At 44.6% G+C, this 16,310-nt stretch overlaps 1 protein-coding gene across 6 annotated transcripts in view; it reads right to left on the bottom strand.

Moving 5' to 3' along the window:
- NUSAP1 (nucleolar and spindle associated protein 1) overlaps window positions 1–16,269 on the bottom strand; it is a 35,165-nt gene extending 18,896 nt beyond the window's left edge. For 2 of the 6 annotated variants that reach the window (XM_044918375.1, XM_044918376.1), the window contains exons 1-4: window positions 16,114–16,269; window positions 9,638–9,706; window positions 5,207–5,350; window positions 4,361–4,520 (exon numbers count right to left, since the gene is read on the bottom strand). In XM_044918375.1, coding sequence (XP_044774310.1) covers window positions 4,361–4,520; window positions 5,207–5,350; window positions 9,638–9,706; window positions 16,114–16,218 — 478 coding nt within the window. In that variant the 5' untranslated portion in view covers window positions 16,219–16,269. The remainder of the gene's footprint in view (window positions 1–4,360; window positions 4,521–5,206; window positions 5,351–9,637; window positions 9,707–16,113) is intronic. The other 4 variants (XM_044918377.1, XM_044918379.1, XM_044918378.1 and 1 more) reach the window with 3 other exon arrangements.
- Between the last annotated feature and the right edge of the window lie 41 nt (window positions 16,270–16,310).

The following is a 16,310-nucleotide window of genomic DNA, read 5'->3' as shown; positions in this document are numbered from 1 at the left end:
AGAAAAAAAAAGGTCTAGAAGTTTTGGGGGTTTTTTTTAAAGATTTTATTTATTTACTTGACAGAGACACAGCGAGAGAGGGAACACAAGCAGGGGGAATGGGAGAGGGAGAAGCAGGCTTCCTGTGGAGCAGGGAGCCCGATGGGGGGCTCGATCCCAGGACCCTGGGATCAGGACCTGAGCCGAAGGCAGACACCTAACGACTGAGCCACCCAGGCGCCCCAAATTTCTAGAAGTTAACATGAAGGTATTTCATGTGAGGAGGTCTGCAAGGTGGTGGGAAAAATGAGCACAAAGAATGAGTTACAGCATCACTACAATTTTAGCTCATATGCTTCAAGCAGGAAGAAATTTTATGCTTCCTGTATAGAAGTTACATAAATAGATCAGAAATTTAACGGGTGACTGGGTAGCTCAGTCGGTTAAACGTCTGCCTTCAGCTCAGGTCATGATCCCAGAGTCCCGGGATCAAGCCCCGATTCGGCTCCCTACTCAGTGGGGAGTCTGCTTCTCCCTCTCCACGCCCTGCCCCTGGCTCATGCTCTCAAATGAATAAATAAAAGAAATTTAAGAACTTTTTCAAAACTTTTGCTATGAACAGGTTATTGTAACTAGAACGATACAAATCACACAATCCTAGGATGGCTGGCTGGTTCAGTTGGTAGAGCATGTGACTCGATCTCAGGGTTGTAAGTTCGATCACCAAATTAGGCGTAGAGATTACTTAAAAATCTTAAAAAAAAAAAAAAATTACACAATCCCACCAACCTAAGAAACATCCTTACCATGAGCATTTTGGCATATTTCCTCAGGTCCTCCGTTTCCATACTGGTTTTTATTCTTTAAATCTAGCTGTAATCATGGTGTATGTACTAGCTATTTTCCCTCACTTACAACAACATTCTGTTATCTTTTTCAACTTGAGGCAATCTACTTAAAAATATCCAAGTGGGGGGCGCCTGGGTGGCTCAGTCGTTAAGCGTCTGCCTTCGGCTCAGGTCATGATCCCAGGGTCCTGGGATCGAGCCCCGCATCGGGCTCCCTGCTCGGTGGGAAGCCTGCTTCTCCTTCTCCCACTCGCCCTGCTTGTGTTCCTGCTCTCGGTATCTCTGTCAAATAAATAAATAAAATCTTAAAAAAAAAAAAATCCAAGTGGGTTTTCAAGAATTACTATTTATAATCATGTCACTCATACTAAAGGTTTCCCAATGCATCCATAAGACATCAAAGAATTACTGGGTAGAGCAGGAGGGGCTGCAGGAGCTTCTGCTTGAAACTTGCCTCTAAAACCAGAAAGGTAAAGTTCCATGCCAAACAGGATACCGATGGAGTCAGAATCATGCCTCACCAGATACTTATTACAAATGGAAAAAAAAAAAAAGCAACTTCCCAAATGAGTAACTTAGCAGGGTGATCACCTGTTAACAAGCCACCACCTGTGCCTTCTGGGGGGGGCACTGAGGATTACTCTGTGGGATCCCTGCCACAGGTGCTGGATCTAAATCTAACCCTCAGCACATACTAGACAAATCAAGGCTGAGGACCCCCAAAATTGGCCTGTATTAAAAAATGTAAACATTAAAAAAAAATCCTCAAAGACTTCAAGGAAGACTGAAGAATGTTCCATATTAATGTAGACTAAAGAGACATGACAATGAAATCCAAGAGCCAAGATTTTCCTTTGCTTTAATGGATATGAATAGAATAACGCATGAAGGGATGTCTGGGTGGCTCAGTCAGTTAAGTGTCTGCCTTCGGCTCAGGTCATGATCCCAGGGTCCTGGGATCGAGTCCTGCATGGGGTTCCTTGCTCAGCAAGGAGCCTGCTTCTTCCTCTGCCTGCCGCTCTCCCTGCTTGTGCTCTCTCTCGCTGACAAAAATTTAAAAAAAAAAGTTTTCTTTAACAAAAAAAAAGAGTAACTCATGAAACAAATAAGGTCATCTATAGAACAGATTAGCAATTCTCACACTTATAGTCTCAGATGTTATACTCTTAGAAATTATGGAGGACCCCCCCGTTTTTGTTTACATTCTATATGTGCCAGTAGATATTACAATTAAAACATTAAAAAATGTTTGATACACTAAAAAACAATGTACTTGTTTATGTTAAAAACATTTATGAAAAATGGCTAAAATTTCTAAAACAAAAATAGTGAGAAGATGGCATATTTTCACCGATTACTTAATGTCTGACTTAAAGACAGCTGGATTCTCTTATCTGCTTTTGCATACAGTATATTATGATATACTGTTTTAAGTATATATGAAAACAAATCTTGCCACAAACAGGTGGTTGAAAGGGGAGAGTATTGTAATATTAACCCTTTTCAGAGAACTGTGGATATTATTTTCTGATACTATGCTAAGTACCACTTGACAAATGGTAGTTTTTTGTTTTTGTTTTTTTTTTACTAAAAGATTTTATTTGACAGAGAGACAGCCAGCCAGAGAGGGAACACAAGCAGGGGGAGTGGGAGAGGGAGAAGCAGGCCTCCTGCCGAGCAGGGAGCCCGATGCAGGGCTTGATCCCAGGACCCCGGAATCCTGACCTGAGCTGAAGGGAGACGTTTAACCGACTAAACCACCCAGGTGCCCCGACAAATGGTAGTTTCTCAAAGGTTAGTTGCAATGTGGACTATGAATCCTTACCAATGAGCTTTTTGTACTCCATACATTTGTGAGAGAGAGTCCTGTGTTTTTTTGTTTTATTTTAAGCTCTAGGCCCAAGATGGGGCTTGAACTCACGACCCTGAGATCAAGAATCGCATGCTTGGGACGCCTGGGTGGCTCAGTCCATTGAGTGGCTGCCTTCGGCCTGGGTCATGATCCCAGGGTCCTGGGATCGAGTCCCACATCGGGCTCCTTGCTCGGCAGGGAGCCTGCTTCTCCCCCTCTCTCCCTCTGCTTTGTGCTCTGTCAAATAAATAAAATCTTTAAAAAAAAAAAAAAAAGTCGCATGCTCTACCAACTCAGTCAGCCAGGCAGGTGCCCCTAAAACCTGCGTTTTAAGAAACACACGCTGAAGTATTTAGGGGGCAAGGAGCACATTTCTGCAAATTACTCTCCGGGAACAAAATGTACACACACCTATACGGATGCATATGTGTATATAAACAGAGAAGGACCAAAGTAAATGTGGCAAAATGTTAACATTTCGGAAATCAAGAACAGAGCAACACTTGGTACTGTTCTTGCAACTTTAAGTCTGAAATTATGTCAAAATAAAAAGTTAAAACAAACAAAAAACCCACCTCTTACCAGAACCTACGTGATCCTATTTTTGTTCTTCCAATAGCTTGTGTTTCATTAGGGGAACTTAATGCGTCCACCCTTGTTTCTCCACGCCCTTGAAACCGGGTCCTGCAGCTAAGTCTCCCTGACAAAATGATGGGTGCAACAGCAGACACTGGTAATCCCACCCCCACTTCTGACTCTTCGTCACATTTCTATCTTGCTCTAAATCATGATTTTAAAGTGGGCTTATGAGGCATATGCATCTTAATCCCCCAGGGTGTTGATCAAAAATTGCAGGCTCGCAGGCTCAGTCAGAATCAGAAACTGTACCTCCAGCAACCTTCTACATTTGGTAAGACATTCCAAATTCTGGGGAAGGAGGGAAGGCTCAACATTAGAGGTTCTGCGCGTAACTGCGGAGAGGCCACAGGAGTGGGTCCCCCTCTCTCTCCACCCATCAGGCGCCGCCTCCGGGGCGCAGATGGGGCTGCAGCGGGGACGCGAACACGAGACACCGCGGCAGTGGGCGCGCTTCCTGGGGAATGAAATCATAAAGCACCCAGTCCTGTTAGGTCTGGGGGAACTGAAGGTTTCTGGTCTCACTGAGACAGACTTTTAGTTGACACAGTTTAGGGAAGAGGATTTTAGAAGGTTAGAGACTAAGAACCCCCCCCAGGAAGGGAGACTTTGCGGCCCCCTTTCTGCGGTCGTGAAGGAGTGTGTACACAGCTCTGTGCCCCGGTGTCTGGAGCGGGTCAGAAGGAGCTGATGGGGAGGAGGAGAGGCCAGGTTTTATCCACATGGAGATCAACCTCCCTCAACTTCCCAGCTACCACTCTTCTGCTGGTTTTTCCACAACAGTACTGGAGAGGACTTGATGGGCTAGTGTATTTGGTCTTAACTTCTGCTGTAATTATAGAACACTTAGTTCTACAGCATGGTGTCTGGGTTGAATGGTGTTCCTCAGAAAGGTAGGTGGAAGCCTTAGCCTTTAGTAACCCTGATAGGACCTGAGGACAATGCGTCTAGTTTGTGGTACTTTGTTATGGCAGTCCTAGGAAATGAACGCACAGGGGTACCCCTAGGAATTTCAGGGTTTCGTTTTGTTCTTATTTTGGCATACCATTTATTCTTCTTTTTCCTGAGGAAACGGCATTCTCCTCTCCTTGGCTCTCATCTGGTGGTGAAGGAACTTCTGCAACTGTTCTGAGATCCTGGTTTTCCTGCTTCTCTTGATTCTGCAATTCAGCGTGATCACTTATTTTTATCTCTGAATCATCCTGCTACAAATGTTAAAAGGGAATAAAGAATTTAAATGATAAAAAGTCACCACTGCCTTCCAGAGACAGACACCCACACTGAAAAGGGGCTAAAGGAAGAAAACTAGGAGAATTAGATTTCTGGGTGGCAGAGTTGGGAATAGGACATACTAGGGGGCCACTGAAAAGCTTAAATGGCAAGATTAGCTCTCCTAGGGACTATATGGAGTTAGAAAATAAAAATTAGGACTGTGTCTTGTAAAGTTACATTTGAATGAGAGGATAAAAAAGAATAAAATCAGAGTCCTCTCAAAGTAACTGAGGGAAGCCCCTGGCTAATCACCTGACCATTATGCTGAATGACCAACTGAAGAGTGATCACTAGGTCTGAGGCTAGTTGAAAAGAAAAAAAAAAAAAAAAAAAATCTTACTAATGTTAGTTTCTCTTTCCTTCTTACTAGCCCTCACTTAAATGAGCACTTAATTCTTTCATATTTACTCAACCAATATTTAATTTGTGCTCAATCCTCAGTGAGTGCTTCTCACTCTGTGTGATGACCAGTCTAGACTCAGGTCTCTGCTTTCATGGAGCGGACAGCACACACAGTTTACAACCACTGGATGTCATAAGGAAATTCAAAGAGAAAATTTCCTAAGAATATACCCATTTTGGCACAGGTGGTGGTCAAAATTTGCAGACATCCATTCACCTGGGAGTCAGGGTTCCTGTGGACCGTCCTGCACCTTCTCCTGGTTTTGGTGCCATGGCCAACCGGCTCTCTCTCAGCTTGTTCCTGGCTGCCACTCTGCATCTCTGCCTCGTCACAAGACGATGCAGAAGTTTGACTTCCATCCTGAAAAGAAAGGCATTCATCTGCCATGTCCTATTTTTAGAGTTATAATGTTCAGGAACAATCAGAATTTAAACTGAATAAAAAACATTTTACAAAAGGTAATTTTAAAACTCTCTTATACTAAAGGTATAGACCAGGACAAGAATTTTAGAGCATTTGAAAAGAAACAATCAGGGGTGCCTGGGTGACTCAGTTGGTTAAGCGACTGCCTTTGGCTTGGGTCATGATTCCAGGGTCCTGGGATCGAGCCCCACGTCGGGCTCCCCGCTCTGCAGGAAGCCTGCTTTTCCCTCTCCCACTCTCCTTGCTTGTGCTCTGACAAATAAATAAAATCTAAAAAAAAAAAAAAAAAAAAAGAAAAGAATCACATTTAACAACCCCAGCTTAAAAACTAGGCTAGGAAAGCATTCCAAGTTTTCTTAATGTGAGTAAATAAGCAAATTAGCATTAATTTTTTGAATATACACAAAGCATAGTACTAGGCAGTATGCTCTAATAATTATAGCTAATATAAAAAATTTATTGGGCTAAGTATTTACATGGGTTATCTCATTTATTCCTCAAAGCCTATGGGAAAGGTATTAACATTATCCCCAGTTCGGGGGGGGAACTGAGGCTTAGAGAATCTAAAGTAACTTGTCCAAGGCCAAAATAAGGGAGTAAGGGAAGAATGACACCCTGTACGACCACAAACTAAAAGTAAAGAGCTCCGTTATCAGAACAGTTGGTACAAGTATCAGAATATCCCTAACAGCTTTGCTTACGTAAGAACTCACTGTTTGGGAATAGTCGCACTTCATACTAATGGGGAAAGACTAGATTCACGATTCAACACGTGAGGCAGAGAAAACTAACTATGCTTTTTTCTCTCTGTGGTGGGGGGAGGGAAATGAAGCCTGATTTTTTTCCACACCAAAACACAATCCGGATGGGTCAAAGATTTGCATGTAAAAATGAAACTATGGAAGCACTAGGAAAAAAAAATAAGTGAGAAATGATCATGAGTATGAGGAAGGCCTGTCTTCACTATAAAGGAGAGGCTTGATTTGCTTTTGGTGTTGTTTTTACACATAAATTCTAATCAAGAAATAAACTAATATTGCACACCTGTGGCTAAAAAATTAGGAGGTCCTGAAGAGATTCTAATGGAAAGCCGGCCCTCCCATTTCTGGGGCTTCGCTTCAGGTGGTTCCTTACGTGCGGTTTGTTGGTGGGCCATGCGTTTGTATCTGCAGCAGCTGTTTTCAGAGCCTAGCATGGGCTGCAGTTTAGCTCACTGGTCCCACTCTCCTCTCCCATCTTCTTCCTGAGAGCCCTGTACCCCTTCATTCTATTAGTTACCTTTGCTGCTCTAAGGATTCTGAAACCTTTACATCTTGTCCCACACCTACACAAAACCTCCTGTAAAATCCAAGTACAGAATCCTTATACTTCTCTTCACCTCTTGTCCTCCTTTTCTTGCTCAATGTCTGTCATCTATTCTCTAAGTTGTTAACATTTATAGCTTGTTATATAACCTTAATTGAATCATCTGTGCCGTGTCTGTGTAGCTGAATTCTAGTTGATAAATCATTAAGTTTTTTGTAAGGTTTTTTTTTTCCCCCCTTAAAGCTTTTGTTTGTTTTCTGGGTCTCCTTTAGGGTCATCTTTTTATCTTCGGCTCTCTCACACTGCAGGCTTCCCCTCAAATGTCTGGTGACTGTAGGCTATCTATCCTAGTTCAGAAAACAAGAAAGACCTCATCAGGGGCTTGGATGTGTGGCAGGGTCTTATCTGGCAGGATCTGATCTACTAGGATCCTTAGGTGGGGAGGAGGCTGTTAGGCAAGGGAATCCTTGAATGCCAGAAGACAGAGGCCTTAGCTTGATGCCATCCAATTTCCTTACAGAGAAGCCTTCCAATATTTTACACGGCCCTGACACCTGGCGCTCTGCATGTGGGAGTGGTGGCTAGAGTGCTTTGTATCCTGATTTTTCACTCCATCTCACGACGCTGCCTGGACCCCACCCCCTGAGAGCTGATTTAGTGAGGCCTATATACCACCATTTGTAAAAAGCTCCTCATACATTCTCCCATATATCCTGCAATGAAAACCACAATATAAATGTGTTGGAAGTCCAAGAATAAGGAGGCTTAGAGAATGGCAGGTTTTAGACAGACGTAAAATAGAACAAAAGTGAAACACTTGATAATGATGTAAGGTCCAGGATGAAGAGTGGCAAACAAAGTTACAGGAGCTAAGCAACAAGGAGACAAGCGTGGTAAAGGACATCCAGATGCACCTGTGAGCTCACCCCAAAGAAGGTCAGCAAATGACAGGTGAAAACAGGTAAACAAATCCAAAGGTGGGGATACAGGAGAGTAGAAAGAGGCTATCTGGAGCACATTTCCCAACTCCCTGGAGAGTCAGGGGGGAAGAAAGACAAACTGCTTCCACTATACATGTGACGCCCTCGTGGTACATGTATCGTTGGATTGCAGACACCTTTAAAGTACTTATTTAGGGCACCTGGTGGCTCAGTCGTTGGGTGGCTGCCTTCGGCTCGGGTCATGATCCCAGGGTACTGGGATCGAGTCCCGCATCGGGCTCCCTGCTCCGCGGGAAGCCTGCTTCTCCCTCTCCCACTCCCCCTGCTTGTGTTCCCTCTCTCGCTGTGTCTCTGTCAAATAAATAAATAAAATCTTAAAAAAAAAAAAAAAGATTCGAAAGAGAGCGAGCAAGCACGAGTGAGACAGCACAAGCCAATGGTGTGGGGGGGTGCAGAGGGAGAGGGAGAAGCAAACTCCCCACTGAGCAGGGAGCCTGACGTGGGGCTTGATCCTGGGACCCTGGGATCATGACCTGAGCCGAAGGCAGACGCTTAACCAGCTGAGCCACCCAGGCGCCCTAAGCTCAATATTTATAGATTCAACACTTAGGAATTTTTTTTTTTTTTTTTTAAGATTTTATTTATTTGACAGACACAGCAAGAGAGGGAACACAAGCAGGGAGAGTGGGAGAGGGAGAAGCAGGCTTCCCGAGGAGCAGGGAGCCCGATGCGGGGCTTGATCCCAGGATAATGACCCGAGCCGAAGGCAGACGCTTAACGACTGAGCCGCCCAGGCGCCCCAGGAATTCTTTATCTGACTGAATTTGGACTATCATCATGCTTTTGTGAAATTTTTTCAAAATGGAATGGCCCCTGAGATGTTGAATTTGGAATATGGTAGATGATTTTACTCTATTAACTACCATCCAAACCAAAATCTTGATTTCAAATGGCACTAATCATGTACCCTTAATCATTAAAAGAATTATATAGAGAGACCGAGACTTAGTTGATGTAAAATCTTAAAGCTAGAATTCAGAATCCTTTTTTAAGTTAATCAAACCTGGAATCAAAAGGATTTTGCCTACATTTAATTTTTATTCATGTTTATTTTTTAAGTAGGCTCCACACTCAGCATGAAGCCCAATGCAGGGCTAGAAAACATGATCCTGAGATCAAGACCTAAACTGAGATCAAGAGTTGGATGCTTAACTGACTGAGCCACCCAGGGACCCCAAAAGAATTTTGAATATTAACTAACAGTTTTAAATGTTTATAACTTGGAATATAGTTATAGAGATGATAAAGATGGGGGTGGGGCTAGATTTTGAATTCATGTTTATATTTACCTTCATTTCCAGATAGATAATGGATGCTCTTCAAAGCCCAGGGCCTTAAGGCCTTTCTGGATTTTCCTCTCTTTCGAGTTTAGAATCCTGGCCCTAACACAGCATCCACGGACTAGGTCAGGCCCTGTGAAAACCTTCGGTCTAAGGCAGCCACGACAGCCCCTCCCCCATCACTCTGGTTTCCAGTTCACCACAAGCCACTCTCACAGGCCCCATAACATTCAATTCAGCAGAGGAGATGTTATTTCCATTTAAAGAATAGGAAACTGAGAATTAAGGCATTTGAGTTTTGCAAGATCACATAAAAAGAAATGACAGAATGCTACTTAACCTGGATTTTTGGGGCTTCGAATCCTGTTCCTTCCTTGCTGATACCAAGCTAGCTCTTGTAAGGTTTGGCAACTAGTAATTAATTAACCTTTGCATTTTTATGAGAACATCTTATTCAACAGGTTACTCGCTACTAGGCAGTTTCTTTATAACAAATACTATTATCAAAGGATTTATTATTACCAATAATGATCTCTTCAGGGATAAATAGCATGTCTTAAGTCATCACTAGCTGTGTTTATCACTCATTAAATATAATTGTTTTAGTATTTAACAGGTGTTAAAAAAATATTACTTACCCGATTATCATTTTCTTTTTTTACCTCGTGTTTAAGGTGGGCTTTCAAGGCTTTTAACAACTTGTCTGCCTGTAGGAGAGTTAAAGAGTTTATCAGTAGGGCCAAAAATCAAGAAAGCAAAAAAGAAAGGTTAGTAACTTTCCCTTTTTTGAGGATAATTACTCTCCTGTCCCTGTACTCCTCAAATGTCCTCTGGGCAGGCTCCGGATTACCAAGACAGAATTGCCGCCCTCCCCTCCTGCCCACCACCCCAATTTCACCCAACGGGGAAGTCAGACAGGGAAAGAGGCAATGACGAGAGACACACTGGGCTAAGCGCCAGCATGAGGATGCCCAGGCTGTTGTGCAGAACACAGGTGGGCTTGGCCAAGGTCTGGACTGCCGAGATGGACTGGAGCTGGTAACTGGCCACACCAGTTCTAAGCAAAGACATGATGTCTGCAGCTGCTGAGGTCTGAAAAATGAATGGGACAGCGGTGGCCACAGGGAAGGGGTAAAGAAAATGCACGGGAAGGCAAGAATGGAGTTTAGGGAACTCAAGTTCAGTGTGGCTGGAGCATGGAGCTGTTCAGGGAAGAAGAGAGAAGACACTGGGAGAGTGCGCAGGGGCCGATCCCGCCAGGCTTTGGAAGGCTGTTAAGAGTAGCAACTTCACCCTCAGAGCAAAGGGCAGCGTCTGAGGAGTCTGTAGCAGGGCGGTAGGTGACCAGTTCTCCACTGCTCAGAATGATCACTCTAGCAGGACGATGTGCAGGATGCCCTGGATGGCAGAAAGACGGAAGCCAGCAAAGCGGCTGGGAGGCTGGTAGAGGAAAGCAGGAAGGTCTGTGGCCTGAGCTAGAGCAGGACTAAGGCAATAGGGACAGATTCAAAATCTTTTTAGGAAGTAAAATCAGTATGAACACAGGGGTTGAGGAATAGTGAAACTGTATTACACCCAGGTTTCTGGCTTGGGCAGCTGATGGAACATGGTGGGGGTCTCTCAGATCAGGAATGCCAAACACAGGCAGGCTTCGGGGGGAGGATGGTTACAGGTCCCTGGGGGAAAAGGACTCTTAGTTTCTCTTCTCACCCCGAGAAACCTTCCCTTCCTGAATGAGAAATACTAATCTGATTGGTTATCTTGTGCTTTTAAAAGGTCAAGCATATTGGCTGGGTTGTCTTCTCCTCTTCTTCCATTCAGCCAGCCAGCGGAGAACCAGAGATTTCCTTCTCACTGTGGGCCCAGCCACTACATCTCATACCATTTATCACTGGGCGTGTGTCCAGGACAGAACAGCAGAGATCTGGATTTGGTTTGGGCTTTAGGGGACAGGAGAGGCTGTAGGGTGTGCAGCACATCCCCCAGCTGGTTTACCAGTATGCCCTGCATCAAGTTCCCAGGCACCATACCAGCTTGTAATAAGGTGGTGCGTATTTTCTACCACTGTTGTTCCTTGAATCTCTCTTGGGGTCTTCTCTGTGAAGGGGGTGATTGGCAGGGCAGAATTCAGGCATTCTTGGTTCTTCGATCATTTTTTCCCCCCAACCACTTCATTGAGGTATGATCGACAAACAAAAAGCTATAGATAGCTAATATACACAATGTCGTGTGTTTGGTGATAAATACATACCCGTGAAACCTTTATCACGGTCATACACTTATCTGTCACCAATAGTTTCCTACACCCCTTTTGGGTTTTGTCTTTTTTTTTTTTTTTTTGGTTTTAAGAACACTTCACATAAGACCTTAGCACATTTGTAAGTATACCATACAGTAATGTTAATCATAGGCTCTATATTGTACAGGTTTCCAGACTTAAAATACCACAGAAACCTCCTCAAATGCGCGACAATGACGAAACAAGGTGCCTGTGGCAGGGCCAAGGAAGGGCATCAAGCAGGCTGAATGCTACAGGGGATGCTCAAGAGCGCCGAGCGGAAGTGCACGTGTTAGTAGCCGCACGTGTTCCCTCATCCCCTCGGCTAGCATGTACCATGCTGCACACTGTTCCAGGCGCTGGACAGACAGTGCTGAACCAGAGGGACAAGGTCTCCACTCTCTAGGAACCTCCAGTGGTGGTGGACTACTGGGCAGTCTATTAATGAAGCTCAAAATAAATGATACGACATCAGAGGCTACCAGAAAATTAAACTGGGGACTGGGGTAGGGTGCTACCGGAGTTGGGAGGGTCAGGAAAGGCCTCTCAGAGGTGGTGACTTTTAAGCCGAGATGTGAACAAGAGGAGGCAGCAGGTGAAGATGTGGGGAAGAGCATCCCAAGTAGAGGGTGCACCAAGGCCGGAGGTGGGCTGGTGAATTGGAAGGACAGAAAGACACCAGTGCCGGGGAGCATGTGAACACTGGGGTGACTGGGGGCCGGGAGATCAAAGATGGAGCCAGAGGCCGGGTCAAGTAGAGGGGTATAGGTCACGGCAAGGTGTGGATTTCTTCCTTGTACTTTCTTAATTTTTTAAGGATTTATTTATCTTAGAGAAAGAGGGAGAGAGTCTGGGATGGGGGTGGGGCGGGGGAGGTGGTGGCAAGAGGCAGAGGGAGAGGGAGAGAGAAACTTAGGCAGAATCTTTGCTGAGCCTGGAGCCTGATGCAGGGCTCGATCTCCTGACCCTGAGACTATGACCTGAGCCGAAACCAAGAGGTGCATGCTTAACTGATTGAGCCACCCCGGCGTTCTTACTTATAACTTTTTATTAATAAAATGTCAAGTCCAGGGGCGCATGGGTGGCTCAGGTCATGATCCCAGAGTCCTAGGATTAAGCCCTGCATCAGGCTCTCTGCTCATCAGGGAGCCTGATCCTCTCTCCCCCTCTGCCCCTCTCCCCTGTTCATGCTGTCTCTGTCTCAAATGAATAAATTAAAAATTTTTTTAAAGATTTTATTTATTTCAGAGAGTGAGAGAGAGATAAGAGAGAGCACAAGAGCGCCCGAGCAACAGCAGAGAGAGAGGGAGAAGCAGACTCCCCACTGAGCAGGGAGTCTGACTCGGGGCTCCATCCCAGGACCCTGGGATCATGACCTGAGCTGAAGGCAGACACTTGACCGACTGAGCCACGCAGGTGCCCCAAATAAAAAAGTCATGTCCATAGAAAAGTTGAAATAGTATAATAAACACTCTTATCCTCCCTACCTAGATTCAGCAATCATTAATAGTCTCATATTTGCTCTATAGTAAAGTTTCTTGCCAACCTATTTGAAGATAAGTTCTAGCCAACACGATACTTTCCCACTAAATACATCAGCCACATCTTCTAAAAATAAGGAGTTATTCTACATAACCTCTAATGCATTATCATACCTAGGAAAAATATTAATTTCCTAATATCCTTTGATATGTAGCCCACAATCAAATTTCCTCAATTGCCTCAATTTTTAGCTGTTTTCTTTTTAAAAAGATTCCCTCCAAATCAGGATCAAACCAAGTTCCTCACATTACATTTGCAGGAGTCTGTATTTTATTTTAGGTGTGAGGCAAGTCAATGGAGGGCACTGAGTAGAAAAAGTGGTGCCTTCTAAGTTTCAAATATTGCCTCGATTACAAGAGAATAACTACCGTGAGGCCAGAGTGAAGGCGGGAGAACAGGGGACAGGCTGTGGCCCAGGTCCGCAGCACTGGTGATGGTAAACAGAGGTCAGATTTCAGGAGCGAAAAGCGGTGAAAGTGGTTTGAGCAAAAAGGAGGATTCAATCCTGCCGAATAGCAGGGTTGGATAGAGATGTACTACAAGCTTTGGAAGATGCAGAGCCTGGTGGCCTTGGTAAGCATAATTTCAGTGGAAAAGAACAGAGAAATTGAGCAGAAGATGAAGAACAAGTGGTCAGGAGAGGTTTTTGTTGTTTTTTTTTTTAAGATGGGGAATATTGGGGCGCCTGGGTGGCTCAGTCCTTAAGCGTCAGCCTTCGGCTCAGGTCATGATCCCAGGGTCCTGGGATCGAGCCCCGCATCGGGCTCCCTGCTCCGCGGGGAGCCTGCTTCTCCCTCTGCCTGCTGCTCCCCCTGCTTGTGCTCTCTGACAAATAAATAAAATCTTTAAAAAAAAAAAAAAAAAAAAGATGGGGAATATTAAGACTTGATTGCATCCATTATGGAAATGAGCCAGCTGAGTGGGAGAAACTGATGGAGGAGTGGAGCTAATTGCAGGTGTGTAGCCCTGGAGGCGGGAACAAGGATCCCCGGCACAACCGACAAGGCTGCCCTTAGGAGAAGGTAAAGTATAAGGGGACAGATGTGAGATGGCCTGAGGGTTTCATGGTGGAAAGATGAGGTAATGCTCTGCTGACTCCATCTATTTTTCCAATGACCTATGAGCAAAAGTCATCAAGTGAGGGATGGGAGCTAATTTGAGGTAACATAGGAAATAAGTGTCCTCAAAAATGGGAAAGTTAATGACTACTAAGGAAGCATCTGGGGATCAAATGCTCATTTTACAATTTATGGTCATAAATATAAGTTCAGTCAACAAGGTTAGGTCATTTTCTCCAGGCAGGGTCAGCTGGTTGGGTACAGAAAAAAGGTGGGGGGTGGGGTCGGGGCATAACAGCAACACCATTCTTATACCCAACAAAATTAACAATACCTTAATTTAATAACTAGTTCAATTTTCTTTAATTGTCTCAAAACTGTCTTTCTATAGTTGCTTATAACAAAGCCTCATGCGGTCAACTTTGTCTGGAAAATAGTACCTCTCAATAAGTATTGACACCTACCGTGTGCCAGATAGGTAAGGGGGTCTGTAGTGCCCAGAAATACTGCACTATTCTACTCTGTGAAAACGGGGCATAAATCCGCTAACCCAGATCAGGTGCCTCAAGAGAACAGGTGGGGCTTTTAGAAAAAGATCTCCGTTGCAGTAGCTCTTCAGAGACCCAAATGATTGTAGGGCGTTAATGTTATCCAGAGCATTGAAATCAGGAAGCCTCCACTGTAACTGTCTTGCCACCGTCTGGAGCATTATTCTAGCACTGCCAACAAGTGATTGAGAATAATTATTCAGTATCTCCCAATAAAATGTACTGCACTTAGTGTTGTAAAGACCTTCCAAGGAGCATGGATGAGATTCTTGTTCAAGGAACTTAACTTGTAGTGGAGAGGATAACGTAATACACAAATAACCAGAGTGCAAGGTGAAAGCCTGCAAGTGCTCAAAGAGAGTACCTGAAATTAAACGGCTTTAAAAAGCACATAGGGCTCCTGGGATTACGGGGGTGGCAGACCCGTGGCCAAGGGACCGAAGAGGAGGAGATGAAGAGCTAAGTCAGTGATAATTCTACTGGACTCTGAAGAGCAGGTGGGAATTATTAATGCAAATAAAGAAGAGGGAGATAGAAGGGAATCTGAGGCCAAAGAGTCAAAATTAGCAAAGGCAGAAAGATGGACTAAGGTGCCAGGTGTACAGGGACCAGCACAGGCCGGATGCTATGCTGTCTTGGATAAGATTCCAACCAGATTGCAAAAAGCTTAAGGGATTTAAGCTAAGGAATTAAAGCTTTGTTTATGAAGTAGTAGCTCAGAAGTATCTCCAAATACACTCCTTTACTATTAAGCCCTAACAGGTACCTGGGCACTGATAATTTTAACTCACTTAAAAACACTTGTAATGCCTGATTCAGGCATTCACTGTGTAAATACCACACCCTACAGAGTACCAGTAAATATTTTGTGGGAAAAGTCCACTAAAGAATATATAAACCCCAGTCCCAAATTGAACCCCCACATTTTCCCCTCATCGTTTTGCGCCTCGGAGTCAAAGACCTTACGGGTTTTGAAACAGAACACTACCACAATGGTAATTATAAATGAACAATCATTCTAGGTCAGGGCTGAGTTATAAAAATTGGTCCATGGGGTGCCTGGGTGGCTCAGTTGGTTAAGCTACTGCCTTCAGCTCAGGTCATGATCCTGGAGTCCCGGGATCGAGTCCCACGTCAGGCTCCCTGCTCAGCAGGGAGTCTGCTTCTCCCTCTGACCTTCCCTCTCTCATGTGCTCTCTCTCATTCTCGCTCTCTCAAATAAATAAATAAATAAAATCTTTAAAAAAAAAAATTGGTCCATGGGGTGGTCCTCTAAAAGTCATCCTTTTTTTCCAGGTCCTCCAATAAAGTATTAAGAGATTTGGGATTCATTTACAATTCACAGAATTGTTAGTTTCGAATTTTCCAGAAGCCAAGGCAATTATTTCCGCGACTGCCTAACAACCTTAATTAGACACAGCATCCCTGAGTTTTCTGGGCCTGCATTTCCTAAATTAATTCGAGTACTTCCAATAACATCAAGCCGAACAAACCTTTTTGAAGTCAAGGCCTGTGTGAGCCCCCCCCCACAAATCAGCCCCAAAATAAGGTGAATGCTATGGCCCCCTTTCCGTTTTTTGCATAGTTGGAGGAACAGGTGGCTCAGTCCCCGGGATTCCCGTTCTGTCCCTTCCCACCAAGTCTACCGCAGGCCGCTCACCCTGCCCTGTCCGCTACCGGCTCCGTACCCTCAGGTTAGCCCGGAGGCCCAGATTCTTGGCTAAGTTCTGCAGGTCGCTGTACTTGAAGGAGTCCAGCTCCTCAAGGGAAGGTACGGCCATGGCAAGCTGCATCCAGGCGACCACGCAGAGGACGCGTACTCCAGCCTCCACAGTGGAGTTCAAAACTCTGGCGCCACTGTAAGCGTTGGTTAAACCGAATTTTA

Source organism: Neomonachus schauinslandi, chromosome 9 (genome assembly GCF_002201575.2).
Source record: "Neomonachus schauinslandi chromosome 9, ASM220157v2, whole genome shotgun sequence".
NCBI classification, from domain to species: Eukaryota; Metazoa; Chordata; class Mammalia; order Carnivora; family Phocidae; genus Neomonachus; species Neomonachus schauinslandi.
Note: the sequence above shows the minus strand (reverse complement) of the source record. Positions and strands in the feature narration are given on the sequence as shown.